Source organism: Oenanthe melanoleuca, chromosome 12 (assembly GCF_029582105.1).
Source record: "Oenanthe melanoleuca isolate GR-GAL-2019-014 chromosome 12, OMel1.0, whole genome shotgun sequence".
Lineage (NCBI taxonomy): Eukaryota > Metazoa > Chordata > Aves > Passeriformes > Muscicapidae > Oenanthe > Oenanthe melanoleuca.
In genome coordinates, this window is record NC_079346.1 from 13,405,128 (window position 1) to 13,432,648 (window position 27,521).

The following is a 27,521-nucleotide window of genomic DNA, read 5'->3' on the forward strand; positions in this document are numbered from 1 at the left end:
GCCACTGTAAAACTGCAGTGTCTGTTACCATTTGCTTCTTCCATTGATGTCTAAGGCAACCCTTTCCACTTCACAGCTGGTACAGGCCCAGAATGTACAAATACTTCATACTCACCTGCCAAGCATTTTCCCAGCACATTCTGCAGCTCTGTGATGTTCTGTAATCGAGTTAAAACTTTCCCCTTCATCTCAGCATCCTGTTGCTGGCAGAAGGCATTTACAACCTAGAGATACAAACCAAGCTCACTGAGAGATTTAGAGAGATTTATACCCACTTGGCTGCTTTTTCTTTTCTTAATAACATTCTCAAGTCCTGAATACACAAAATAGCACAAGTGGCCTGTGTGACCAGGTTCAGACTGCATGAACAAAGGTCTTCAGAAGTCCATAAGAACATGAATATAATTGGTGCAATCTATAAAAAGCAACAGGATAACACTTATAGATAAAATATTAATTGAACAAGAGGAATTAGCAGACAGCACATTGTCAGGTTCTGTCATACCTGTGGCTCTGAAGACCCCTTGGTACTTCCCAGATCTGCCAGGAAAGAGGCAGTTCTGGGAGAGGAGCAGGAAGAGTGGGAGGGAATGTGGAATTGCACCAAATCTGCCATTCTCATGTTATCAGAATTCCCCCAGCAGGAAAAAATCCCACTGACCACAGATGTTAGCCAACACATTTTCCAAATCTGCTTGGAGGCACTGCATTTTACCCATAGAGGTATGGAACAGAAAGTACAGAGCATCCCCAAGAAAGGAAATTCTACAGCCTGTCTGAAAGTGGAGCACAATCTTTCTGTTAGGTAACAAAGACCACAGTAAAAGACCACTATATTTCCTTCCCTCCAGCTTCCTCTCTCCTGGCTGACCAGCCTCTACTCTCCTAGGCTTCCCTCATCCCTCCACTCCAGAACCTGCAGACAAGGCTCTACTCACTTCACGAAACCAGTTGAGAGCATAGAACAGGAGTGAGCACAGAAATTCACGCTCCTGCTTGGATAGAGAGTCCAGCTTCCCTTCAACCTCCAGGTCAGTCAGGTACAGGGGACAGCCTGGCAAAGAGCATGAAAAGTTTAGGTTGCTACCTATGTTTTGGTCTTTGCATAGACCAAAGGCCTCAATTCCAGTGGCTGTTTGGAGAAAGGCCCATCAGCCACTCCATCCCCACACAGAGTAACTGTCTCCCTGGCCTCCCTTCCACTTTGTGGGCACAGAGCATCTCAGCCTCCTCTCAAAATGCACAACTCCTCCTGCAGCTGGAGGAAATCTGTGCAGATCTGGCACAGGAGCAAGGCAGGCAGCCAGGCTCTATAAAAAGTCCATTTCCCATACCTAGTAAGGCATCAATCTCCTCCAGGCTTCCACTGTTTTGCTCTGCAGTGTAGAGCCTCAGCAACCGGAAACAGGGTGACAGACACATGGGTGACACTGCCCTGGGGCAAAAAAGAAATGGAGTGGGTCTTAGGTTTTATAGATCTCCAGAATGCCCATCCCTTTTCCAACTTTGAAGTGTCCTCCTGTTTACTCAGACTTTTTTATATCTTACAGGCTTCCTGTTCCATTTGCCAAAGACAATGCCCTGATTTTTCAGTTGATTTTGCAGCCATCCCACAGATAAATGTCAAATACCTTTTACTTTGGTTACTTGCTCCAGTGGTGACCCTGCCAAGCTCACTCTGTGACACCAATGGCAAGAGGTTAATGGCAATTGCTTCCTGACTTTGATCTTCATCCAGATTGTACAAGGACTTCACTGGGAACAGGAATGAACTACAAGGAAAGATAGACAAGGTCTTGTTGGCAATCTCAGTTCTCAGTGACAGAAACACTACCAATGCTTTATTTGTAATTAGCATACCCATGTACTGTGGGGCTGAGGTCCACCACAAAGTCACTGGGAAAATCCTCCACCAAACTCTTCCCAAACTCGACCTATGAGGAGAAAAAAATTTTGCTCAGCAAAGGGGCTTGATGATGAAAGCTCCAGCAGCAGCAGTGGAAGATGCAGAAGATAAGGCCAAGCAAAAGAATCCTGGAACAGTAATGAAGCCCCATGGCCTACGAGGAGAGCCAAGAGCTGCCTTTAGAGACAGAGCCAGGGAACATTGCTAAAATTGCACAACCAATTTCTTCCCTGCTCTTTGGATGTTGACTTGACTATAAGTTCCAGAGAGATGCAGAGAGGCAGAGCAGCTGTCTGGAAGAGGAAAACAGCTCACATGTAAAAGGAGCTCCCAGCAAGAAGAAAGAGCTGTCCAGTGGCCTTCACAAACCTCTTCCTATCACCATAAATACTAATTATTTGTTTATTACCATTAATGACCATGGCTCTTCCAAGATCTTAGGGATCAGATAGTTTTAATAGTTTGACCCAGAAACCAATTTCAATACTAAGTTTAAAGTTCTTTCAGATTCTACTTTTGTCTATGAATAGGAACAGCATGCTCTGAAATGTAATTTAATTTCCTTTAAAAGGCTTCCCCGTTGTCATGTAAAATTTCACAAAAAATAAGCTGTTAAAGCACAATGAGGAATCTGCCACTATCAAAAAACAACCTGAGAGCTGAATGGGGATTTTGTATGTGACTAACCTCTCACAGAACAAAACAAGTTCCTAGACTGGAGTAAAATCCTCTTATTGACTCTATCTTGCCAATGTTTGAAAGACGACATTTTTTTCTGAAGAATTCATGTAAGTGATTAAGTTCAAACTGCAACATACCAGGAGGTGCAAGTCCAAATTGCCCTTCTGCTTCTCAATCAAACTGGCAAATTCATCATAGTACAGAGCCAAAATCTCTGGTGTTTGCTCGCAGCAAAAGCCCACAAGGTCCAGCAAGGTAGACAGCTGAAAGGAGAGAAACCAGTGCGCACATGGGTAAGGTAAATGGATCCAATTTAAGCTTTTACCTTCAGTCATTTTTCCATTCATTTATTATGAGGCATATTCAAAGCTTCATCACTAGAGTAACAACCCATAGTGAATATTCTTGAAAGACACAGATTTAAGAAGGAACAAGGGCCTTTTAGTGTCCTCTGCCATGAAATGACGCAAAGAGTCTGCCCAGGATCACCCTTAAATAGAATGCCAGAGAAGAATGTTCTTTAACAGAAACCAAGGAAGAAAAGGCTGCTAGGCCAATCCTATGCAGCAGAAATACTTTCTCTGGATGGCCTGAAAGGCACAGCTACCAAAGCTGAGGTGTTGGCCATAGCCACCTTTGGCTCACTGAAGCAGATTGTCCTGCTTCTTTCCTTTGTATTTGAAATAACAGCTGGACAGAAGACTTTCACTAAATAGCTGCAGTGCTGCTTGTTTGGTGTAGCAGAGGCAACACCAGCAGGCACCTTTGTCTCTCCAAAACCATTTTTAATGGACTTTTGGCTCTGCAGTCAATGTACAAGAATCCCAGGCTCAAGAAAGCCAACTCCCAGACTCACACAGTGCTCCAGTTAAGACTGCATTTCCAGTCACCCCTCCTTGCTGACCATATCCTCCCTGTGTCCTCCACTGCCCTGTTCTTTGTACTCACCTGCCCCTCACACTCATTGTTCAGCTCTGGTCTCTCCAGTGAAGCAGCATCTCCTTCATTCCTGGAAGCAATTGATAACCTTGCTGTTGTGGCACAAGACTGAAGAGACAGCAAAACCCAACACACACAAGGTTCTCTCTCCAGAAATCAGAGAATTACACATGAAAAATATTTCTTTGGAATACATTTCAGAAAGACCTGGTGCTGTTTGGGACTTCTTCTCTTTTAGATTTCTCTGGATTCAAACACAGAGCACCTTAGGCTATTCAGCCTAGAGTCAAAAGCCAATCTGTAGTCAGTCCACCAGTGTTCAATTTTTTCCAAGCAACAGGTCATGCAGTGTGGTCAAGGGATCCACAATCAGGTACTAACAAGGAATTTGGGATGCCTTTGAGACCAGCAGCAGGTGAGCAGCACTGCACAGGCTGAAATACCAAACATCACAGTATGCAGAAGAGAGTTTTAAGTTCCTGGATTTGCCCAAAATGTGCATGAACTCAAAGGCAGTGCCCTCCTTTGTTTCACTCCAGGCCTGAACTGAAAGCCATGTTAAAATTCATCTTTGCCACGTTTTCTCTCACCTTTTTAATGCCACACTGCCTATCATGGAAACAGCACCAATAATCCCCATTTGTTTGTGGTTGGGAACCGTGCTGGAGAGCCATTTCCTGATCACCATGTGCATATCATCCTGAAAAGAGACACAGACCATGTCACCACAGAGGTACTTGTGTGCACCACTCACAGTTCTATTGGCATCTTCACTTAATGTCATCTCCAAGGGCTACAGAGGGATGGTTTATTACGATTACAGCTTTGCTTAAGGAATGCACATTCTGATGTTTCATTTATTATGAAAATACTGGCCCAAACTCCAAGTAAGGCTGTAAACAGCATTAAAAGTGATTTGGTTTGACTTTGCTCTAACTACTACACAGAACATGTAGTTGGTCCAGGTTTCAACTACAAAAGAAGAGTATGTTAAAAGAACAGCAGATGATCTTGGAGCCTGTCATACCCAAACAACAGCTGCAGAGCTGCACTTCAAAACACTGTCAACTTCAGGAGGCTGAGGGATGGAGCAGTTTGTGGTGAAGGTCCACAGACAAACTGTGCAGTGCAAGGAAAAATGCCTAATCTACCTGCAGAGATCTTCATGTCTAAGAGGCATCTGATTAGAAGAACACTTAGAGAAGGTAAAGAGGGAGTTGACTCTCAGGATACTGATTTCTTTGCCGACCTACTCTTGCAGTCTCCAGTATCACTGAGGATAAAAGTCAAATTGCCAACCTTGGACCTCCACAGTTACAAACTCTCAGCTCAAAATAAATTCTAGACACTCCTCCCCTTCTTTTCACAGCTTCTCAGGGTGACAGGCAGAACATCCTGATAGCAAGTCCTCCTGGGCTGCAAAGTCACCCTGTGTGTTGCCAAGGCAATTTTCACAAGTCACACGTAAGACTCGGGGTGGGAGGTGGGGAAATGTCTGAGGAAACTAGTTCAGAAAGGAGTTAAACCTGCCACACCACTGGGAATTTTGGCAGTGAAGAGCTCCAGTTTAACATGGTGAGCGGGAAGGACAAAATGACTATAGACATGCCACAGATCAATCAGGAGAATAAGAGCAGTTTTCTTTATAGTCTCAAGTTAGCATGTGCAAACATACCTACATCTACAAACTACACAGGGACTCAAAGAAAGGCATAGTCCCAATTTCTAAGAGCTGAACTTTATGAATGGGAAGATTTTAAACCCTGACGTCTCTGTTGTGAAATAAATATCTTTGAATTATTTCTTTATCTGCTATGCTCCAAGATTCAGAAATCCAGACACAGGTAGCCAATGCCACTACTGTTATGCTGCAACTGAGTCACACAAGGTATCCTGTGAAAGATGAAGCTGGATTTAGACAGACCAAGTTTGGCAGCTTCTCTTGTTTAAACCAGAGGCACAAGAGGTATGAAGTCTACCACTTCATAGCAGAGTACTCTGCTGTGTGAAATTCAGTTCTTCTAAAAAGAGATTATTTGTTGTCTCTGGTGTGCAGAATTTAAGTGGCTGAATCAATACAAATATCTCAGGCAAGAAGCTGAACTGTACTTTCTGAAGGCTTCCAAGTGATAGAGAAACAGAGCTGCTCAAGGAGGCTGCTGAATTTACACTTCTGCAAGCCTTCAAGACTCAGCTAGACAAAGCAAAAATCAACATGGCACCATGTGGACAGTCCCACTTTGACTGGGAGGTTCGATTAGGGACTACCATCAGTGCCCTTCCAACATGTCTAACAACTTTGTCTTTCCTAGATTTGCAAGAGAAGGGGACCTTTCTGGGAAAGATGAGAGGCATAATCACTGTGATAAGCCCTTGATATCAGGATTCAAAGTCTAGAGCCACAAGCTGACACATGGGGAGAAGAGAATTTTAAGCTCAAGGATATTCTGACATCAAACACTGTTCATAGATGATGCCAGTATTTAGTTAACCTAGCAGAAGAACCAAGGCACAGCCTGAACAACTTTCTGTTGTGTCCCTGCTTACCTGAATGTAGCTCCCTTCTTGCTTCTGGCTGAATGCTAAAGTGCTGAGGATGTAGAAAAGCTTCCGGATCTGGCATGGATTCAGTTTCTGTGTAGAGTCTAAAATGGTCTGTAAGAGAAGGCACAAACTAGAATACCAAGAATCCCTTTCCATATTCTCAAAAACACACTAATCATCAACCTCAGGGAAGATAATTAACTTTACCTTTTTTGCAAAAGCATGAAAAAGCTACACTCAAATTAAACAAACCCAGCTAAAGGGAATTATCTATCTCAAGTTCCCCTGTCAAAAAACCATACAGTCCTATCTTACAGCTCACACTGTATCACTTACAGCAGATATCTTTCACTTCTGACCACTGCCTTTCTCCAGACAGAAAAGCTTTACAGGTACAAGTTTTTCCAATACCTCTATTTTGGAGACATACTGGCCTATTCTTGATCTGAGGCAAAGTGGTATAAGGGACCCAAAATCTAGTACAAACCCAGAAATGCACGTACCTTCACAAAGGTGGCATAGCGCATCAGCAGGGACGTGTGCAGCACCACCAAATCTGTGAGCACGTCCAGAGAAATGTCCAGCTCTGTCTCACTTCCACTGCACACATGAGTCACCAAAGCAGTCACAACCTCCTAAGGAAAAAGCCACCAAAAGAACCACAGTGAAATATCAATAGAAAAATGTCTGCCTAGCTCTGTTCATATGAACTACGTTGATCAAGCACAGATAATCACAGAAGTCTTTGTGCTTGAAGTAACTTGCTACCAGTCTTGCTGTGATTGTTCTCCATCTTCTCCTTGGCCTACTCTTTGGCACAGAACTCTCTGCAAAGGCTTCCAAATGCCTGAAACCGTGTTCCCCTAAGGATCACACACTCTAGAACAAAGTGCAAACCCAAATGAAACAGCTGCCATCTATCACACTCTACCTGCTGGCAGTAGGAGTCGAAGGCTGCAAAAGCTTGTTTGTACATGCAGCTGCCAAAGGAGACCACAGCCGGGTGTGCTGAGTGCAGAAATGTCTGAGCAAGGTCCAGGATTGAAGGGAAGAAGTCTTTGATAACCTGAAATACAGACACCATGAAAGAGGAGATTACTGTTGCTTGTCTTCAACACATCCAATGCTGAGGAAAACTCAACTCCAAAAAACCACATGACAGTTACAGCAGAGGACATGTGTCTTGGGACACTGATCTGGACTAAAAAAGTACATGAAGATTACTGGAAAGGTATAAATAATGCAGCACATGGCTAAATCATCATCTGACAAGATCTTTGAGAGACAAAAGAGAGAGTCCCAAAGCAGGATCAGCACTGACCGTTGAATGGTTTTGGAAGGCATTCTGCATCAGCTGTTCTGGCATGCAGCCCAGTCGGATTTTGCTCTTCAAGACCTTCTCAGTTTGCTTCCTGTTCCTGGTGTTTGTAGAATGGATTAGCAGCAAAACTATCAGGTCCAGAACCTTTTAGAGGAAATAACCACGACTCATTATGCTGAAATATTAAACAGTCAAAACTTGAAGTCTAAACTGAGAAGAAAAAGAGAATTCAAAAAAGTTACAAGAGTCACAAACTAAATAAAACCTTATGAGTCAAACAGGACAGAATTCAAGCAGGATAACTCTGTCCCTTAACACTAGGAAGGGATGAAGCAAGAGTTACAAAGAAAATGGATGGTTGTTATACTTGGAACAAGTCCAATACAAAAAAGAACCATGCATGAAACATCACTGGCAAATTTCTGCTCCGACTACAAAAATCTCTTAATCTACAACCATGAAGAAAACACTTGAGAAACCAGGAGAAGAGAACACTTACAGAGCAGAACTATTACCTTATGGTCAGACACAGATGTGCTGTTCTCAATAGCCTGAGAGAAAAAAAAACAAGCAGGCTGTTAGGCTACCGTACAATACTATATCCCAAAACCAAATAAAAAAAGATAGACACCAAAAGTCTGTGACACCCTGCTCACAGATTTCTCTCCTCTACTGCAGGATACCTATCAAAGTCAGCAAACTGGATCTTGCCAATAACACGTAATCCAGAAGGCATTCAAAAACATAGCTGAAAACTGAGCTTGACAAGGACATTCTCAAATATCAGGCTTGAGAAAGGAACTGAGGTACTGAGTAATGAGGACAAGAAACAGCCTCATGGTTTACACTGAAATGTGTAAAATTAGATTTAGCCTAATACCAGCTGATACTGATTTCTAGCAGCAGGACATTTTCAAGTACCTTAACGCTTCACATAGCTCAGTCTCAATATATGGGTATACATTTTTCCTCTCTTGCAGAATGAAATCTCTATCAGTAAAATGAAGGGCTAACATTTGTCTTTTAATACCACATTTGATTACATGAAAGGCTCAGGCTCAATCAAGGAGCCCAAATAAATAAGGAAACCAGGACTGTAGCATGTATCTTACCTTAATCCATGCTTCAGAGACATCTTTCTGAAATCTCACAGCTAACTTGATCACATCAAAAAGTAGTTTCACACAATTCTGGCTGGTGGTTACTTGGCTTAAGGAAGAACTGCAAATCATCAGAAAGGAGGAGACTCAGTCCCTGCAAATACTGTCACAAAAGGAGCAAGGCAGTCCAGCAGTCACAGCAGTTACTTAAAGCAGCCATTGTCCAGAGGGAATGCTCTGACAAGGATAGAGTGTTTCACAAGAGGGTAGAAACAGAGGTTGCAGAATGAATGGAAAACATACTGGAGAGAACTTATAACAGATAAACTGGTAGTAACATTATTATAAATGAAGTTACTTATCCCCATGTAGACATGGAGGCAGATGGCTCAATAGGAACTACATCCATGGCAGGGGAAGCTGGCTCAGCAAGGAGTGACAAATGTATTGCATTAGTACCAAGCAGGAAGGAAGAAAGGTGTCCGTGCCTTTCCACAGGATAAATCAGGCTCACGTACATAGCCAGTTGTACCAGAGAGACCAGAAGAGGAACAGTTTAAGTTCTGTTGTCTCATCCTACCCTTGAAGAATCAGGTAAACCTGTTTAAGTACCTGGCCTGGACTTGGCTTTTAACCTTCTTCTGGGAACTGTGAATCTGCAGGGGCAGAACACATGATGACAGATCCAAGCTCTTACGAAGATCAGAAATCACCTATAAAGCATAAATCCATGCATAAATCACTGTGACAAATGAGGAAAGAACAGAAAAAGCTGAGGAAAAGAAAATAATTTCCCATAATAACCCTAACATTACAAATCAAAACTCATATATTTGTAAAAATTCACAGGTATTTAATCTCGTCCAAATTTAATTTTTTTTAAACTTAGAAAATGAACTAGCAAAACTTTTCTCTTCACCTGTATGTCATGCAAAAGATAGAATTTAAGATCTACTCTGTGAAATTCCCACCTATATCTGCTTTACATTTCTGTGAACTCTTTTTATTCTGTTTAGCAGCTGAGCAACGTACATGACAGCCTCAAGAATCCCTGATACTGTACCTCTACTGCATCTGCTGCCTTGACGTTTTGGAGGATGAATTTTACTACTACAGGCAAATCTTCCAGTTTTACAGAAGGCACAATGGTCATGGCAGACTGTCGCACCTGAGGAGAGAGCAACACTCCATCAGCTGGAAGACAAAGCTTGACAGAAATATGGTTATGCTAGTGGGAAGGAGCCTTTGGAGACTTTCAGTCCAGTCTTCTGCTCAGAACAGGAATATTGTCAGTACTAGATCAGATTCACCTTGGCTTTGCTGAGTCTTGAAGGATGGAGGAAAACTCCAATCCCTGTCACCTCTTTGATGTATGTCAATGCTGCAGAACCTAAGTTTTTTTTCCAAATGTCCAGCCTAAACCTCCTGTTGTGGCCACTGCTCCTTATCACTCTTCAACAAGAAGAGCTTGGCTCCATCATATTTTAACTGGTTTTCAAAAGGGAAAAGCATGGAGGTTGTACAGGCTGCTATGCAGCACCAGCCTTTTGGGACTATGTAAAACACTATTTATGCACTCAAATAAACCGATTTTATCTTATTCATAAGAAGCCTAACTCCAAAAAGTACAGCAATGCAATATATCCAAAAGGCACAAGGCACATCATCATCTCTTCTCCTTCATCAGCACTCTGCAGAGAAAACCTATTTAATTATTTAATCACCAATCTTTCTTTCCTTAGAATATAAGAGACTAGTCTGGTCACTGTACTTAAAAATGAAATATTGACAATAAAAAGATTTAAGACAGGTAGTAAAAAAATTACTGCAGCAGAAAAAAGTGCTTCTGCATTTGCTAAATCAGCTGTAATTGAAATTCCTGGCTGATAGAGTATGCATTCAGAAAACTTCTCTCTGCTTTTTGCTGAACCCCAAACACATTCAAAAACCAGATTTAGCTTATGAACTCTTTCTAACTTCAGAAGCTCAGGACTTCTGAAGGCCTACAGGAGTCAGATTTAGCAAAATACTGAGAATAAAGAAACAGTTCCAACTCTCCTGTTGCTAAGCAGGGGTTGGGATTTGCTGAAGTGCTCAGTAAAAGCTCTCACCTCAGCCACCAGTTCTGCATCAAGATCCAGACGAGAAAGGGCATCCAGGATTGGCACTGTCAGCCGTCTGCCCTGCTTCAGCAAGCAGCTGATACACAGGGAAAAGAAAACAAATGGTCCTCTTAACAAAATCAAGAATGTATCTTTATTGTATTGTGATTCCAGGAGTTCTTGTGGCCACTGCAAAAAAAATCTCTGAAACTGACAACATATCCCATTGGCACTATGGAAAACCTGTTCCCTAAATTATTACTCCTCATGTAAGAATTGCACCTGTCTTTAACAGCCTCATGGACTTTCCCAAAACTCATGTAATCATTCTTGGCTGACATCTCAGTTTCTTACAAACTTTCTCTAGCAAGATGTACTTAAATTTTGTTAGTTGAAAAACACCTCATCTGCAGCATTCTAGTAACTATCTGTGCTCCCTAATTCATTTGAAGTAATGAGTTGTTTTCTGCATCAGAAATGGGTAGAGGCTATTGAGAATATGAAAATAAGCATGTCTTGCTAGTACTGTTTGGATCTCAGCTTTCAAAATACACAGAGAAAAGACAAGTCTGAGGCGTTTGATTAGCATAGGAAAAATGTGTGGGGTTTTTTAATCTAGAAGCTGAGGCAATAAACTGAGAATGAAAAAGTCACAGTTTGAGAGGGTACAAGGAACAGTAATAATCTGCAACAGTGATCACAGCTTTGAAAAGTAATTAACACCAGCATAAATGTAAATGATCTGTGCAATAACAAGAATTAGAAACACTTAGACTACTCAAATTATTGTGTAAAATGAATACATTATTACAGAAGACAGATGTAAGGACTAGCCTATGGCAGTGCTCCCTGGGAGAATAAATCTTGGCATTAGATCCCCCAGTTGTTTGGATCATACTTGAGAAAAGTATATAATATAGCCAGAAAGTTCTGTTTCATGCACACATTTACTGTGTTGTGGGTCTGGGGTTTTTTTATTAATAAAAACCATGTTGATCTTACCACAGCAGAATCCAAGACAAGTCAGAAGTTGTCAGCAGTAATATCCAGGTGACTGATCATAGATTATCCAGCAGAAGTAGTGAGTACTTAACTGGATGCTACCTGTGCTGTCTCCAGGTAGTCAAGATTTTAATAATAATTTAGATAAAAGCAGTTTTGGAGCACTGTCTAAATGCAATGTCATTTGCTGGATTGCCTGTGCTCTCTTTAAGAGCATAACAGTACAAATGGAATGTCCTAAAACAGTGGTAGGTATCCCCAGATGTACTGCCCTAATACTTCAGTCAGCCCCAGAACAACCTGCATTAATGCTTCTTATATTTTTCTGGTAAGTACAAGGGGGAAAAAACAAAACAAAACAAACTCTCCAAACCAAATCATCCATACCTGAGCTCTTTGGCAACCTCACTTTGCTGGGAATCTTCCAGAATCTCAGGTAAACTGGTGATAATGTCGTGCTGGATTGGTACTGGAGAGACACTAACCATCTGCATTAACTTCTTGACCAGATCCTGCAGACAAGAGGAGCACTGGTGAAATGCACAAATCTCTCAGCACAACAACAACATTATGCAACTAAGGCCCCTTAGTGCAACATCTGCCTGAATTTATGCCAACTGTCCCTTAACTCATTGTCCTGCTGATGTCATGAAGCAGAGCATAGACTTTTGTGGAACAATGGTATTTTACAGCTAGGATATAATGATCTTGGTGAGCAGAGGAAACTGGGAAACACAAGCTAAACAAGTAGTTTACTACTCCAGTAGAGAGTAACCCACAGAGACTGACTGACCTAGGGAAAGAAGGAAAAGAATCATCAGAGCAGGAACAGAAAATTCATCCCCACACACTTGCAAGTATCCAATACCTTGTTAAAATTAAATGAGAGGGGACTGTAACTTCCTGCCAGCAACAGCTTTAAAATGGGGTAATCTGTCTGAATACATGTGCACAGATATAAATTTATGTAAAATATGGCTTAAAGCAAGCAAAGAAGAAAAATTGTTAAAGATATTCAGGAGTCACTCAAGGCAATTATAACAAAACAGAAAAAAAAACTAAATCTCTCCTTCAGCATGTGAATACAAAAACATCAGTTCTCATCAGCACAACAGTTCAATCAAATCCCACCTGAAAGGCATTGCAGAAGTTGTTTGGAAAGTTGTTTGCACCTCTGGTACCCACCTGGCTGTCAAGGAGCCTGTCAAGCCACTTAAACTGATTGACAATGAGCCGGGGGAAATTTGTTCCAAAGGTGCCCACACTGAAACAGCAGAAAAGGACACACAGGCTAGTCAGACCTGCAGACTCAAAAGCTCTGCTGCTGGTCAGCAAGACCAACTAATCCCATTCTTAACTGGTCATTAATACATAGAAAGAACTTCACTCTTCTTGCAGTCTGATAGGAGTCAAGTCTAACAACATCCATTTTTCAAAATTCCCAAAGGATTCGCAGCACAATTAACAGTTTATCACTTCTAGATCCAAGATCCTTTAGAATTCTTGGGTGAAAACAGTTCAGACCTTGTGGTTGTCTAAGTTAAACCCTCCTCAAACAAGACTTCAGTCTGAGACAATTTCTTGGACTACACCCCTGTGCAGCATTTGTATCCTGTACTTCAGCACTGGAACAAAATCTGCAGCAGGAACAGCCTCAGCTTCTTTCTGCCCCTTGGCCTGCCCCACTCTCTAGTGAGCACCCAGGGCACAGGAAGAAGAGATGAAGTGGTCAAGTCTTGCTTGTGTTACACCTTAAGATCTCTCACTCCACTGGTGGTGTTCTGTGTTCAAAAAGCAAGAGATGCTCTTTCAATTTCCCTTGTTTGAACACAACTTGCAATTTTAAAAGGAGATGTGTTTGCATCTCCCAGCTTCCTAAAACTCTGCCAGCAGCCACTTCCACCTTTCACCTTCTAGAAATTTGTCTTCTGCTTTATGGACTCACAAATTTAAGGTCATGGTACCTCACAGATTATTTTACACAGGTACAAAAAAAAAAAACCCACATCAGTGCAAATTGCTATTCAGGTAAATTTGAAGTAACAGCTAAAGTCAAATAACTTTAGTCAAAAAACTTGATGATTGTCCAAAAGAAATTTCATTTCAAGGCAGAGAGAAACCAGTTTATACTCACATGTCAAAGAAGAATTCGGGGATCTTTTCCAACAACAGTGTTATGACAGCAGGCTAAAAAAAAAGGAAAAAGACAGTGTTAGGGTGATTTACTGGTTGTGCTGTGGTGCTGCCACCAAAACTGACCTTTCAGAAAAGATGAAATATATACAGAGAATAAAATACTTGAAAGGCTCAATGTAAATATTTCCTGTATAAGAAAGCTCTTGCCTAATGCCAGGCACACACCCTAAGAAGAGAAAACCACTTTTCAGAGGGTGGTATAAACTACCTACATAACCCAACAGAATCAGAGCACATGGGCAGGATGTACAATTCCTCTGGGCCAATGAACCTTTCTCAGACCCTGAGCTGCTCTTCACCACACAGAAAATTAAAGCATCAATTTTAGATAAGTTTGAAAACAGTGCACAGCTCTAGCACTTAAAAAAACCCACTCTCCACAGTGGAAGTAGTTATATCCTATCAGAATTTCCCATGACTGACCTGAGCCATCACCTCTCATTCTGCCCCTGTTCATCTTTGAGAAGAGTCTGGCTCTGTGTTCCCTACACCTTGCTACCAGGTATTTGAAGACCATGAAATTTCCCTTAATCTTCTTTTCAAACTGAATAAACCCAGTTCCCTCTGTCTTACTTGTCTGCCATATGTCTCACGCCCTAAGCATCTCTGTGTCCCTACAACAATAAACTGGACACTATTTCAGATGCAGCCTCACCTCCCTCAAAACCAGTTCTATTAATCCTTTACTTAAGTAAGCAAAATATTCCCTACAATCAAAACCATTGTAAAGAGCAAGCTAAGGTACCCATACCTGTAAGATCTTAATCCCAAGAAGCAGTTTAATGAGGCTTTCACAATATGAGTGCACCAGATTCCTGCAAGATGAAAGATTCCAACACAGTTGTGTCAAAAACATGATGGGAGAACAGACTGTAGCTCTTCCCATGACTTTTTTAAAAAAAAACTACATACAATGATTTAAGGTAACACATGGTAATCACAGACACACACAAAAAGATTTAAAACTGCACTTTAGCTCTGAACCAGCTCATTCTCTACAAGACTAGAAATGTGTAAGTCTGTAGTAAAGCTGTATCTCCTGGGGAAAAAAAAAAATTTCAAAAAGGAATTGACCTTCACCAGCCCTGGCTAATTTTTTTCAGAGTATTTGGTTGTTGCCATAAAATGCCACAGAATCCAATGTGTGCTGTGAGTAGACAGTAAATTCAGTGACTTAACACTCCAAACTCCCTGCTAATAAACAGCAATGGACTACACCAGCCATCCTGTCTTGGTGTGCACCAGTTGGAGCCTTTAGCTGCACTCTGGTCAATGTCACAGGATGTAACTAGAGACTGGCTCTAGGGAAGGGAAAGGAAAAATACATTTTCTCTACCTCGACCCCTCAGTCCGTACAGGAGTGCAAGGCAAGAGGCAGTTCTTGAACTGGTTCCTGTCCTTGATGTGAGATTCCAGGCCACTGATGAACTGCTTCACAACCTGCAAAGCAGAGAGAAGTTATCCACCCTTAAAGGACACCCCAGTCAACTGCTGTCCTTTAGGATGCATTTTGCAAGGATGATGAGAACCCCAGTCAGGGAACTGCAGATGGAAGGAATGCTGGATAATAAATGAATGCTAGTCTAGACTGCTTCCAGAGGAAACTCTGATTGTTCTGCAAAGTAACTCTAAAGCAAGTGTCTCACGTTTTACTTTGATTTTAAAAGGCTTTGCCTTTCTTCCTTTTCAGCTGACATAGCAACATTTAATGTGACAAGGGCTGCACCCAAAAAACGTCTGCAGTCAAATCATCAGCCTCAGGACTTTCACCTGGACTTGCTGTCTGGGGAGGAGCACCACATCATGGTAGTGTTAATGCTGTCAGCTCCCACCCAACACAAAACCAAACCAGAAAGTGATTTTTCTGCTGTAAGTCTTTGTCTATTGAATAGTATAATAATAATATTGCCAACGAAAATTACTCTGACAGTCAGAAAAACAGTGGAATTAAAAGGCTGGAATAGCAGCACTATTAGCAGAGAACTGGAAAACCTGAACCATAGAAATCCAAGATAAGCTGCTGTGTTGCACACTTTTTTATAGGACTAGCAGGGGCAAGCAGCTGCATTTGCATATTTTCCTACACAACAAACAGCTTTAAAGGTGGCTCCTGCCAAAGTTACTTACAGCTGGGTAAGTAGGGTGCTTCTCCAGGGCCAGGCAGAGCTTCTTCTGGAAAGCTATTTGATCAACAGCTAAGGAGACAGTTTAGAAAGGAAATAAAAAATGAGACACACTCTGTCAATACAACATCACAACTGCTACACCAAGTACAACCTCTCAAGCCCATCCGCCAACATTTCTGCATTTGCTCTGTTGAGAAGTCCAGTTGGCAAAAGCCTGACTGGAATCAGCACTTGTCCTTTCTCTAGTCAGGGCTGAGAGTAGCACTGAAGACACTGAATACAGGACTTCCTGAAGGCCTTATCTGAAATGGAAGGCAACAATGCCACGTTTGTTTCCCCATTTCAGAGCTCCTGCCTCTGCAACTCACTACTGTAATCACAGATTCAGTCTAATATTTTTCTATATAACTCCAATAACCTTTCAGAAATCTTTAGACTTGACAGGTATACACCCAAAGAGATGGTTTGATGAGTTTAGGTGATGCATTGAATTCAGCAGGAGCAAAAGGTATATAACAAATAAGAGGCCAAATGAAGGTTTGCTTGAATTTTGAAACAAGCTAGCTCAGGAACTTTTGTGCTGCAAGTATAACACATCATTACTTTGTACTAGCTACCCTTGCAGGTTTTGATCTAAATCAGAAAGAGCAAATGTTAAAACTCATACCTATTTCATTCTGTCCCTCCCCAGCTTTCAGCACAATTCCTGATGTCCTGAGGAGCTCTTCAAAGACTCCCTCGTTCTCCAATCCACAGAAGGCAGAGGCATTTTCCTTATCAGAAATCCGTGACTTCTTAGTTTCTGAGAAAACAAGAGAACATGCTGCATCAAATATATAAAAAATCTACAGTGTCATTAACAACCAGCTTTATCAAAACTGCCATTTTGGCCTTGTCCCTGCTTGGGAGCTGTTGCCCCAATTAGGGGTCTCTACTCCACTAAGATGATACCCAAGCACCTACTTGGCAAGTCTGTCTTGCAGCTCTCTTCAGAAACATCAACTTTCCACGATTTCCTTTTTGAAACCATGGTAACAAAATCTTTGTTGTTGCCTAAAAAATTCAGGAAAAAGACAAGTGTTTAATTCATCACTTTTTTAAGCAGACCTAGAATATACTAGTGAATAGCAAGAGAACGTGACAGAAATTGAGAGTGCTCCAACAAAGGCAGATTGCCTGGGTAACCAATATCACAGCACATTTTTCTGCTGTGCAGGTTGAAATTTTAGAGCTTGTCATATTTAAATAGCACAATACATCACTTTTCCTAAAATTCAGTTCCTCATAAAACAAGGCTTGGCCTTTCATTCTGACACCAGGCAAATTAAATGGCAAATTAAAGTGAGAAATTATGAGGACTCAGATTGCATCCACTGAGCAAAACTCCAGACCCTCTCCACATGCCTGGACAAAGCAACAAAAGATTCACAGATGAGTGTGAACCCCACATGAGCCCAACCACATTAAGTGACCCTGTTCATGCCCCTAACCACAAATTATAGCCAGTGAGCTCTGTCAGCACAGATCTCCATCTAACCCATCCTCTTTTGGGAGAGGTCTCAAAAATTAGAAAGAAAAAAGAAAACTTGACTTACCTTTAAAACTTAAAGGTTAGTAAAAAAAACGATGTGTGTGCATCTCATGCTAAATTTCAACTGCTGGAGAGAGGCTAGTAAAATGAATTATTTAAAATATCAGCATGGAAGTGGAACAGTTAAAACATAAAAGTGCAATGAGCCTTTCACAGCTGTTCCAGATGTATAAATATCTGAAAGACAGATGCCAAGAGGATGGAGCCAGACTCTCTTCAGTGGTGCCCAGTGACGGGATAAGGAGCAATGGCCAAAACTAAAACACGAGTTTCACTGCGACATGAGCAAAATCTTCTTTAGGTTGAGGGGGCAGAGCACTGGAACAGGTGCCCAGGGAAGGCGTGGAGCCTCCCTCCCTGCAGACATTCCGACCCGCCCGGAGCCGTCCCTGTGTCAGCGGCTCTGGGTGACCCTGCACGGCAGGGGTTGGACTGGGTGATCTCCAGAGCTCCGTCCCAGCCCTGCCACTGCTGGGATTCTGTTCTGGGTGCGAGGTGCAGCCCGGCAGCCCAGCCAGGCGCCAGGCTGGCACCTCTCCATCGCACTTACTGCCAAAGGCCGGGCAGTGCCTCAGGCGGCCGCTTCACCTCAGCTCAACCCACCTCACCTGAGCCCGCCTCACCTGTGCCGAGCCGAGCCGAGCTGAGCTCACCTCCTATCCTCTCCCGTTCCCTCCGGACGGGATGGGACGGGACGGGACGGGACAAGGTAAGGTAAGACAGGACAGCTCCCTGTCCCCTCACGGCGCTCCCGTCACTCGCGCTCGAGTTTCCCGCCAGCGGCGCGCGCTGACGCCGTTCCGCCGGCGGCGGAAGGGCCGGTCCCGGAAGCGGAAGCGGAAGCGGGCGTGCGGCGGCCCGGTGTCGGCCGGAGCCGGGCCCGAGGCGGCACCGCCGCGATGAGCGAGCCCGAGCTGCTGCTGGACTCCAACATCCGGCTATGGGTGGTGCTGCCCATCGTCTTCATCACCTTCTTCGTGGGCATGATCCGGCACTACGTGTCCATCCTGCTCCAGAGCGACAAGCGCCTCACGCAGGAGCAGGTGTCCGACAGGTCAGGGCCCGCCTCGCCCCCGCCCGCCCCCGCTCCCCCCGGCCCGCTAACGCCGCGTGTCTCTCTTCCAGCCAAGTCCTGATCCGGAGCAGAGTCCTTCGGGAAAATGGGAAATACATTCCAAAGCAGGTACGGAGCCGCGCGGTCGGGCGGTACAAAGAGGGTGGCTGGGAAAGAAGCACAAAGCGCGGGGCTCCGGCCGGGCAGTGCCGGCAGGAGCAGCGCCCCGCGGGGTCGGACGCTGCCGGGTCACCCCTGGGCCAGGGAGTGTCCAGGAGTGCAGATTCTTAGAATCTTGGGCACAGCACCGCTGTGTATGTCTTTTCCCTGACATGTATGTTAGCTGTCACTGCTCGATGTTTTAACTGCATGCTGACATGAGATGTGCCTCCAAACTGTCGTGTTTAATATGTGCCAGCAAGCACACAAGGGATGTAATGCAAGCTTGGGATAACGAGGTGGTCCATACAATGTCAGCTAAAATGTTTGCTAAACTAAAAATGCACTGCTCATGTTGGCTCTGTTGGTACCAAATGTATATTTTGTGAAATCCAGGGGTCAGCTGGGGAAGTGAAAATGTTCCATGTATCAGTATTGGTGCTCCACCAGCACAAAGAATTTGCACAAAACACAAAAAGCTTTTAAATTAACTTGGGTTTCTCTTCAGAGAATTCTTACAATTGCTTTAAGAATTTTAAAATCTGGTACTCTGGATGCAGAAAAACGTGAGGAGCTTCAGAACACATGGGCAGTGAGGCCCCTATCACAGGAAGATGTGTTGTGCAAGAACTCTGAATGTCTGAGCAAGAACTAATGCTTCTGTTCTTTTACTTCTCATGGTGTTGGCATTGTCTTTCTCTGTTTTCAGTCTTTCTTGTCCCGGAAATATTTTTTTAATAACCCCGAGGATGGATTTTTTAAGAAAACAAAAAGAAAGGTAGTGCCTCCTTCACCAATGACAGGTATGTTAAGGTACCCTAACTGCAGCTAGATAGAAAAACCTGTCAGTGTCTGCCAAGGGTGGAAGGTGAATCAGCTTTGCAGGGAGCTCAGGCAGTGTGAGGGAGGGGGTGGGAGTGAGATGCCTCTCTTGGATAACAAAAACATTAGATTGCTTCATGTTGCTTAACTTCAGCCTTGCACTGCTTGCAGCGTCTCTGGAGACCTGACCTCAGGACAGCCAGGAATGGGAGTCCTGCTTTTGTCTCCTCTTGCCAGTGTTTTGCTCCAGCTCCTGCAGGGTTTTCTCTAAAGTGATTTAACTAATGTATACACCAAAACAGGAGCTTGTTGTCCTTCTTCTACCCAGGTCAGCTCACAGAGGGTCAGGCAGGTTCAGAGATGTGGGGTGAGGGATGGGGTCAGACACAGCACAGCATCCACACGGGCTGTTCATCTCATTTAGCAAAGTATTGTCAGCACTGGAAAACTATAGATACTGGGATAGGACTGTTGTCTCCTGCTATTTCTTAATTGAATTAGCTGACATGTAATGACCTCTTTATTGTGATGTGCTGCTACTTTACACCCCATCTATCATTTGCAGATCCTACCATGCTGACAGATATGATGAAAGGGAATGTAACCAATGTTCTGCCTATGATCCTCATTGGTGGTTGGATCAACATGACATTTTCAGGATTTGTCACAAGTAAGTGTCTAGAATAACATGGGCTTGGCTGTGTTTCTGAAGATGACCTTGAGGGTCTGAGCTGCATCAGACATTTGTTCCTTTGACCTGGAAGCAGTCGTTAGAAGCAGAATAAATTTGGTTTGTGGTACTGCTGCTCTTCATTCCATGACCTGCACAGATTTGCTTGTCCCATTACAAAGGGTGGAAATTGTTTTCTGAGTGTTGGCTATGGTCTCAAAGAAAATAACGCATGTACTTGGGAACAGCTGTAGTGACAAAACCAGTATTTCATTAAAACTGCCTAAACTTCAGGTTGATACAGTGGATTTTCCCCTGAACCTGTTCAGGGAATTGGTTACTGTGTGGAGTGTACACATTAAAATACTTAAATCCTTATTTCAGGGGGCGGGGGGTTTTTCTGTACTGTTAATGTGATAACTGTTTCTTTAACAAGGGACATTCCCTTTCACAGCCACTGAAGTAATACCTGTGAGGGTTTGGTCATCTGATTAAATTTCAGAAGGTCTTTTCATATTAAAGTGAATACAAAACTGCAGCTTTTTCAAAAATCCCAGTTAACTTTTTATTGTGTATGTTGCACTCAGACTACATTGGATGTAATAAAAGAATTACCTGCTCACTGTGCCCTGTGCTTTGCAATTGTGCAATGTCACTTTGTGAAACTGGGCTTTTTCTTTTTCTTTATCCTGCAGCAAAGGTCCCATTTCCTCTGACGCTGCGTTTTAAGCCAATGCTGCAGCAGGGAATTGAGCTGCTCACTTTAGATGCATCCTGGTAAGCCTCTGTCCTCAGCAAGCAAGGTCCAATCTCCACTTGGAAAATGCTGAATGTGTTAATAGCCCTTGGATAGTCTGCTGGAATAGTCGTTCCTGGAATGATGTCATGAGCCAGCTTTGAACTGACAACAACTGTGTTTGTTCTGATTTGTCAGGGTGAGCTCTGCTTCTTGGTACTTCTTGAATGTGTTTGGACTCAGAAGCATTTATACTCTTATTCTGGGCCAAGATAATGGTAAGGCACTTGTCATTTCTGGGAACTGGCTGCCCCTTCCGTGGGATGTTGTCTGAGGGAGGCTGGGGAAAAGATTTCTAAGTTTCCAGCCAAAAAGCTCTTGAATTCTTCTCTCGTTTCTGTGGTTATTTACTGTCCATGTGCCAGGTTTGACATCATCTGCAGCAAGTACCCAAATCTCCTGCACCAGCCACTGGCTCATTAGCCCAGGCTTTCTGTCCCACCAAATCAGTGTGCAAAAGTTTTGCACTCAGGTTTGGTTTATTTCTAGCAAGTCTTGATTTTAAGGAAAACTGCAGAGATTCCTAATGTTAGATGTGGGGCAGGACAGATGTGCACTGGGAACGTGGAAAAGTATTTTCCTCAATTCTTCTGCATATTTTACATAAATCTGGCTAAGATGGAGCAGGTGGGAGGAAGATGTCTTGAGAGGACTCCTGGCACAGCAGTATTGCATTGAGGCTGTTGCTGCAATGTTCTCATCTATAGATAAAAACCTCCCCAATGGCACCATGCTCCAGGGAATGCTGTTTAATAACACAGAAATCAACCTCTCATTTCTCATTTATAGCTGCAGATCAGTCCAGGGTGATGCAAGAACAAATGACAGGAGCAGCAATGGCCATGCCAGCAGATACTAACAAAGCATTTAAGGTACAGTATTCCCACCTGCATTCCTTTTTTTGTGAGCTTGCAGTGTCATAGGCTTCATGTAACTCATAGTCTTCCTGTGTGGAGTAAGGGAATAGCTCTGGATTCCTGTTCCTAAAATTAGAGCTGGCAGCTTATGAAGGCTGTGGGAGTTGCTCTGGGTCTGGCAGAGCCCAAATACCCTGAAGTAAACCTGACAGATCAGTCATTGCTGGTACAAACCTGAATTTGTCTCCCAGCCTCTGCTTTTGCTAAGGAAGGGTTGCTTTTTTTACCTTGAGGTGTATCTCCAAAGCAGAAACTGGCTCTGCAAAATCTGTGTTAATACTGCAGCTGAGCATGAGTCCAGCAGGCAGCTGTGGTACTTCTTTGTGGTAAGAAAATCAAGTGAGCGGGTCAGTTCAGTGGAAAATCCATCAAAATTTTATTGTCTTGAAGTCCTCCTAAAGCACTTTCCTTAGGCATTTGTTGTTAGACTTGCCTCTTCCTTTCACAGCCCAGGTTTATGCACAAAGGACAGATCTGGTTTCTGGTTTTGTGTACTGTAGAAGAAGTTTGGCCACACATAACCTGCTGCCTGGGAAGTTGGGATGGTCTGCTCCTGCAGTTTTTAATAGAAATCAGCATTTGTTGCAGTTTTTAAAGTAAGCACTGCTTTGTGGAGTTCTTATCTAACTAATCCTTTGTTGCTTTTCCTTCTCTACTTCTGTTCACTGCCAATGCAGACGGAATGGGAAGCCTTAGAATTGACAGATCATCAGTGGGCCTTAGAAGATGTAGAAGAAGAGCTCATGGCAAAAGACCTCCATTTTGAAGGCATGTTTAAGGAAGAACTTCAGACCTCCATCTTCTGAATTTGAGAGTGCTTTTGTCTCTTCTTGTAAAAGTTATTTGAAAAGAAATCCGGTATCTAAAACTATATAATGTATTTTAGCAAGGCCGAGAATAAAAGAAAAACATCATGTTCAGAACTGCAGCGCCCTCACTTTGATTTGAGCTCAAGGACACACGTACACACTATTTCCCCATTAATTTAATCCTTCCCAAGTGCATTTGTCAGCACCTGAGTGCCCACACAGCTCCTTCTGCCTGCGAGCAGGCTGTTGCCAAAGAGTGCTTGGCTGTTATTTACTGGGCCAGGTGGGGATAATAAATGCTTTATGCTGCCCACCTTGCACTGTAGAGAACAGGGAGCAACCGTTCCTGGCTTATCCCTCTGTAGGAACTTCTCAGACCTCTTCCCCAGAGAGAACAGTCCCAGCCCAGAGAAATGCTTTGTAAAAAGAAGCTCTTCCATACTCTGGCTGTTATTTTTTTCCCCCTTCTTTATTCTGAGCACCTTTTTCTCAGGGTGAAACTGTAAATTGTCTTCAAAGCAAGAGCTGAGCCAGGACTGTGAGACTGATTTTCTGTTCTCACCAGATCATCTTCCCAGTAAACAGGGAAGCTGCCCCTTTGCTTTCCCTTACTCCCACTATGGGTTGCACACCATGTTTTGGTCAGCCCTTCACAGCAAAGCTCAGCAGCTGCTGTTCTATATTAAGGCTCAGTAACCCTCGGGAGCTCCAGCCGAGATCAAGCTGCTCTTACACTGTAATTTTGGCATGAAGACTTCAAATCTTCTCACAAGGGTTTCACAGCCCACCTTGACCTGCAGGACTGGGACAATCCCACACACAAGTCCATTGCACTTCCTCAGCTTTTTCCAGCCTGTGTCTTCCGTTTGCCTTGAGGAGGAAATGACAGAGACTGCAGGACAACTGCCTCAGTGGTACAGTCACAGGCAGCCCTAATACCACCCCTGGAGAAAATGAAAAGAAGTAAGACCAGGATCTCTCAGGGATCTGCAGAGGAAGAGGAAGGATGAAACCATAGCTGAGGCTGCCCAGTGCCACAAAAAGCAAGGTCAGCTTTGCTAGAGCACCAGGTACTAGCAACCCAGCACTGCAGGGGGAAAACACAACCCTGGAGCAAAGTGAACCCTCAGCTGAGCAGAGCTGTGCTCTCAACAGATGATTTTCTCCCAGTTCCCCATTGGCTCTGCAGGACTTGCCCTCCCCCAGGCCAAATTAATCCTAGTATGGGCATCCCTACAACCAGCAGTCTTAGGCCACAAAATAAAAGCTGAAAATACAACAGAACCCAGTTTCAGTGCAAACCACTCTTTAATTTTCCTCTTTGTACAACAGAGCCAGCCACTTACAAAGTGCTAGTCTAAAAAAACAGTCTGGTATTACAGCACACACACACCAGCCAAAGCCCAGCACTCAGAGGCAGAGAAAGCAGAGCTGGGCCACTTGTTCTGCAGTACAACAGAGTTCTGTTCAGCATCTGAGATTGAGCTCCACGGATGCATTTCTCAGTGTCAGCACAGGTAGGGAGGCAAAGAGGAGAACAAAGGCTATTTCAGATTGATTTCTCTATTAAAAAGGTCTTTTATTGTCATCCCTTTCCTCTATTCCCCATTTTGGAATGCCCACATGACTTACTTTCAGGGTAAAACAAACAAACGCTGATTAATTTCAATGCAGTGCTACAGCTTAAAAATTGCTATTTGCATGCTCCCCTCAGTAATAAGGAAAAAAAATACAATATTGAGTTGCAAAAATATAAATAAAATCGATCAGCAGAAGCAACTAAGCAATTGTGATCTCAAAATTCAAATTTTAATGCTTTAAAAGCAAAATTCCACAAAGGAAAATAGCAGCAGCAGCATGCTGGCTAGAGCCAATGTCCCCTCCTCCTCCCCATCACTTTCCAATGCCCTGGCAAAGGGCTGCCTGGTGCTGCCCTCCCAGGGTGCAGGGACAGGCACACTGCAATTTCCTACAGGGCCTGTTGCCCAGAGCTGCAGAAAGGTGGGGCTGAGCTGGCAAGTTTGGAGTTAAATGGATGAGCACTGCTGACCACCACAACAGAAGGTGATGGCCAGCACTGAAGCCATAGCAGCTGCAAGCACATATTCTAGGGGGAACAAAAAGCACACAGATAGCCAGTCTCAGCCTTTCATTCTGCCAACACACTTGGATCCAAGAAGGAAAAACCCTCCTGGTTTGGTTCACTACCTTGAGCTAGATCTTTCCCTAAAAAATACAGGCTAAGGCTCTGAAATTTTTTTCCATTTTTCACATGGAAGACCAGTTCTCCACTGAGACTCACAGGGGTCTCAAGAAAGCTGGACTTGAGTCCTAAAAAGCAACACACAGCAAAGGAGGCCAGAATGAAGAGCATTTGCCAGTTATGACAAAAGGATGGAGCAGAACCATTGAACAGCAGAGGCAAACATGACCTGGGACAGGACTGTGACACCTGCAGCCCCACAGAGGGTGATCAGGTGAGGATAAAAAAGGCAGCACTCAAGGGTGGAGGAGAGTTGAAAGAGCAGTCCAAAAAAAACAAAGTTGCAAGAGAAAAGGCTGAAAATTCATGCAGTCCATTGCATTGGGCTGTCACACATACAGGTGACAGCTCTGGGGACACAACGCTGAGCTTGGCTGGAGACATAAATGAGCAAAAAAGGTTAAAAATGCTGTCACTGCACAAACCATAGGAGAAATGCTGGCAGCAGAAAAGTGCTTACAGAGCAGCCTGGAAGTGAGGGGTGTAGGAGATGGAAAAGAGAAGAAATCATCAATGTTATGGATGGTATTTTCTCTGCAGAAGCACAGGAGCCAGAGCAGCTGTATCCTGCATCTCCATGGGGATCAGCCTGCATATATGCCACACCACAGGCAGGTATGATTCACTTCTGGCCAAGATTCCTGCATCACTGGATTTAGTGTTCACATAAAAAATGCTGAGTCAAAACTGCCCAGGAGAGCCTTAACTGCATCAGTGAAAGGATGCAAGCAAGAGAAACATTTGCTGCTTTGCCAGGGGACCTACGTACAATGGCAGGGACTGCAACAGACCAAAGGTACAAAGATCTGAACTGAGCTCCAGAAAGGGTGCAGGAGGCCTCCCTGACACAGGCAGGGCCCAACAGCAACACCAGAGCTGGCAGGAAGCCCCAATGCCGATTCACAGAATCGTACCCACCATTCTGCTCAATGGGCCCCTGCAAGGCTCAGCTGTGCTGGCCTCCAGCTCAGGCTGTCCTCTCCCAACCCCAGCTACAACCCTCAGCCCAAGAACCACAGCCCCAACCCCTGCCTCTAGCCACACAGCTCAGCCAGATTTTAAAAAGAACTTTATTGAAGCTCCAATATATATTATTTTTGGCCTCTAAATACCCAAGTGTCAGCACCCATTCCTGGCTCTTCAGTGCTATTCTGCAACCCCCAGCACTGAATCTTTCAGTGCTTAATTTTCTGCTTGACCCCTACAGAAGGAAGAAAAAGCGCCTCAGGCATTGCTTTACAAGAGCAACCACTGCCATGGTGGCTGAGTGCTGGAGGTGGTGCTCAGTTGGTGTCCATGCCATCACACTCTTCTTGGGGAGCAGAGTGGGCAGAATGTTCCTCGCTGTTTCGGCGCTGATAGAACAGCACATACGCGGCTTTTGTCTACCAAACAAAAAAGAAAACCCACTGAAACCATCCACACAGCTTGGCTGCAATGTCACACCCAAAGCAGGGAACTCTCAGCACAGACCTGGAACAACCTCAAGCCAAATACTCACCACTATTTGGTCTTCTGAAGCCACCGAGACGCTGCTGTCGTCGAAGTAGTACCACTTGTCGTTCACCTTGTTCTTAGCATAGGCAGTGTCTGTCAGGGTGAGAAACTGCAGCTCAGCACTCTGGGGAAGGGAAGGCCAGCAGGGAATGCACACCTGGGACACTGGGACTCCAACCACGTGTGCATGGGAGGCCAGGAGCCAGCTTTGGCATTGTCTACCCCAAGACTAGTTAACCAACATAAACATCTTCTACAACATGGCAGCTGGCCCAGCTAGTCTAGGACCAGGTTCCATATACCAGGCTTATCCCTAACAGCTGAGATATAGGGAAAACTTCAGGAAAAAACAATAGTAGGCTTTGTTCACTGCTCTTTAGTCAGAGCTTTCCCAAACCCACACAATTTAAGACACTGCATTTTCACTTGAAATAAGAGTTTTCTGCTGCTAATGGATCTGATTTGGTTCTTGCAAGAATCCTCACTCAAGAATGAAGTCAGAAGTTCCTCAACGTCTCTACCAGCCAAGACTTCTGTGACTGCGATCAAGCTCATAATCCTCTCATGGTAAATTGCTTCTGGGTGGTTTTACAAGTGTCACCTACAGCACAGATCTGCATGGACACCTGACACAGGTAACTTACCTACAGACACTTTTCATCTATGCTGCAGCAAAACCAGTGACAGAAAACACAGACTCATCATGTACCAAACTTGTATATAAATGGGTTTTTCTCCTGATGAAATGACATTTTCTATGTCAGTCCTTATTAGTGCAAAGGTGGAGACATCCTACTATCAGCCAGTGTCACAATTTCAGGTTCAGCAATGAAAAATTTTGACTCTGCTCTTAAATTGGGGAACAGCATCACACAAACTAATGACAACTAACCAGGGTTCCACAGGCATCAGTCAGGCCTCAGGCAAAAGTGCTGCTGCCTCTCTGCCCTCCATATCCTAACAGGATGCCAATATGATACTTGTCTGCATGCAGAACACAGGTAAGGTTTGGAGCAGACACCTTAG

The 27,521-nt window shown here is 43.8% G+C and overlaps 3 protein-coding genes across 4 annotated transcripts in view; 1 reads left to right on the forward strand and 2 right to left on the reverse strand.

Annotated features, from left to right (window-relative positions):
• The window catches only part of FANCD2 (FA complementation group D2), a 33,756-nt gene extending 15,555 nt beyond the window's left edge, over positions 1 to 18,201 (reverse strand). The window contains exons 1-26 of the mRNA XM_056501877.1: positions 18,132 to 18,201; positions 16,881 to 16,970; positions 16,585 to 16,719; positions 15,919 to 15,986; positions 15,128 to 15,231; positions 14,543 to 14,606; positions 13,730 to 13,782; positions 12,781 to 12,859; positions 11,983 to 12,107; positions 10,603 to 10,690; positions 9,555 to 9,659; positions 9,104 to 9,204; positions 8,504 to 8,612; positions 7,907 to 7,942; positions 7,392 to 7,535; positions 7,002 to 7,136; positions 6,574 to 6,705; positions 6,074 to 6,181; positions 4,117 to 4,226; positions 3,536 to 3,596; positions 2,725 to 2,850; positions 1,861 to 1,934; positions 1,632 to 1,772; positions 1,335 to 1,435; positions 939 to 1,054; positions 116 to 224 (exon numbers count right to left, since the gene is read on the reverse strand). Of these exons, the coding sequence (XP_056357852.1) occupies positions 116 to 224; positions 939 to 1,054; positions 1,335 to 1,435; positions 1,632 to 1,772; positions 1,861 to 1,934; positions 2,725 to 2,850; positions 3,536 to 3,596; positions 4,117 to 4,226; positions 6,074 to 6,181; positions 6,574 to 6,705; positions 7,002 to 7,136; positions 7,392 to 7,535; positions 7,907 to 7,942; positions 8,504 to 8,612; positions 9,104 to 9,204; positions 9,555 to 9,659; positions 10,603 to 10,690; positions 11,983 to 12,107; positions 12,781 to 12,859; positions 13,730 to 13,782; positions 14,543 to 14,606; positions 15,128 to 15,231; positions 15,919 to 15,986; positions 16,585 to 16,719; positions 16,881 to 16,947 (2,491 nt within the window). The 5' untranslated portion in view covers positions 16,948 to 16,970; positions 18,132 to 18,201. The remainder of the gene's footprint in view (positions 1 to 115; positions 225 to 938; positions 1,055 to 1,334; positions 1,436 to 1,631; positions 1,773 to 1,860; positions 1,935 to 2,724; positions 2,851 to 3,535; positions 3,597 to 4,116; positions 4,227 to 6,073; positions 6,182 to 6,573; positions 6,706 to 7,001; positions 7,137 to 7,391; positions 7,536 to 7,906; positions 7,943 to 8,503; positions 8,613 to 9,103; positions 9,205 to 9,554; positions 9,660 to 10,602; positions 10,691 to 11,982; positions 12,108 to 12,780; positions 12,860 to 13,729; positions 13,783 to 14,542; positions 14,607 to 15,127; positions 15,232 to 15,918; positions 15,987 to 16,584; positions 16,720 to 16,880; positions 16,971 to 18,131) is intronic.
• A 107-nt stretch (positions 18,202 to 18,308) lies between these two features.
• On the forward strand, positions 18,309 to 22,849 carry EMC3 (ER membrane protein complex subunit 3). Its single transcript, XM_056501323.1, has 8 exons — positions 18,309 to 18,562; positions 18,634 to 18,691; positions 19,431 to 19,524; positions 20,109 to 20,213; positions 20,909 to 20,990; positions 21,148 to 21,227; positions 21,799 to 21,881; positions 22,604 to 22,849. Exons 1-8 carry the CDS (start codon positions 18,408 to 18,410, stop codon positions 22,730 to 22,732), a joined length of 786 nt encoding a protein of 261 aa, XP_056357298.1. The 5' UTR covers positions 18,309 to 18,407; the 3' UTR covers positions 22,733 to 22,849.
• Positions 22,850 to 26,050: 3,201 nt separating this feature from the next.
• Positions 26,051 to 27,521, reverse strand: part of USP4 (ubiquitin specific peptidase 4) — a 31,025-nt gene continuing 29,554 nt past the window's right edge. For both annotated transcript variants that reach the window (XM_056501322.1, XM_056501319.1), the window contains 2 exons: positions 26,500 to 26,588; positions 26,051 to 26,383 (listed from right to left, as the gene is read on the reverse strand). In XM_056501322.1, the coding sequence (XP_056357297.1) occupies positions 26,282 to 26,383; positions 26,500 to 26,588 (191 nt within the window). In that variant the 3' untranslated portion in view covers positions 26,051 to 26,281. The remainder of the gene's footprint in view (positions 26,384 to 26,499; positions 26,589 to 27,521) is intronic.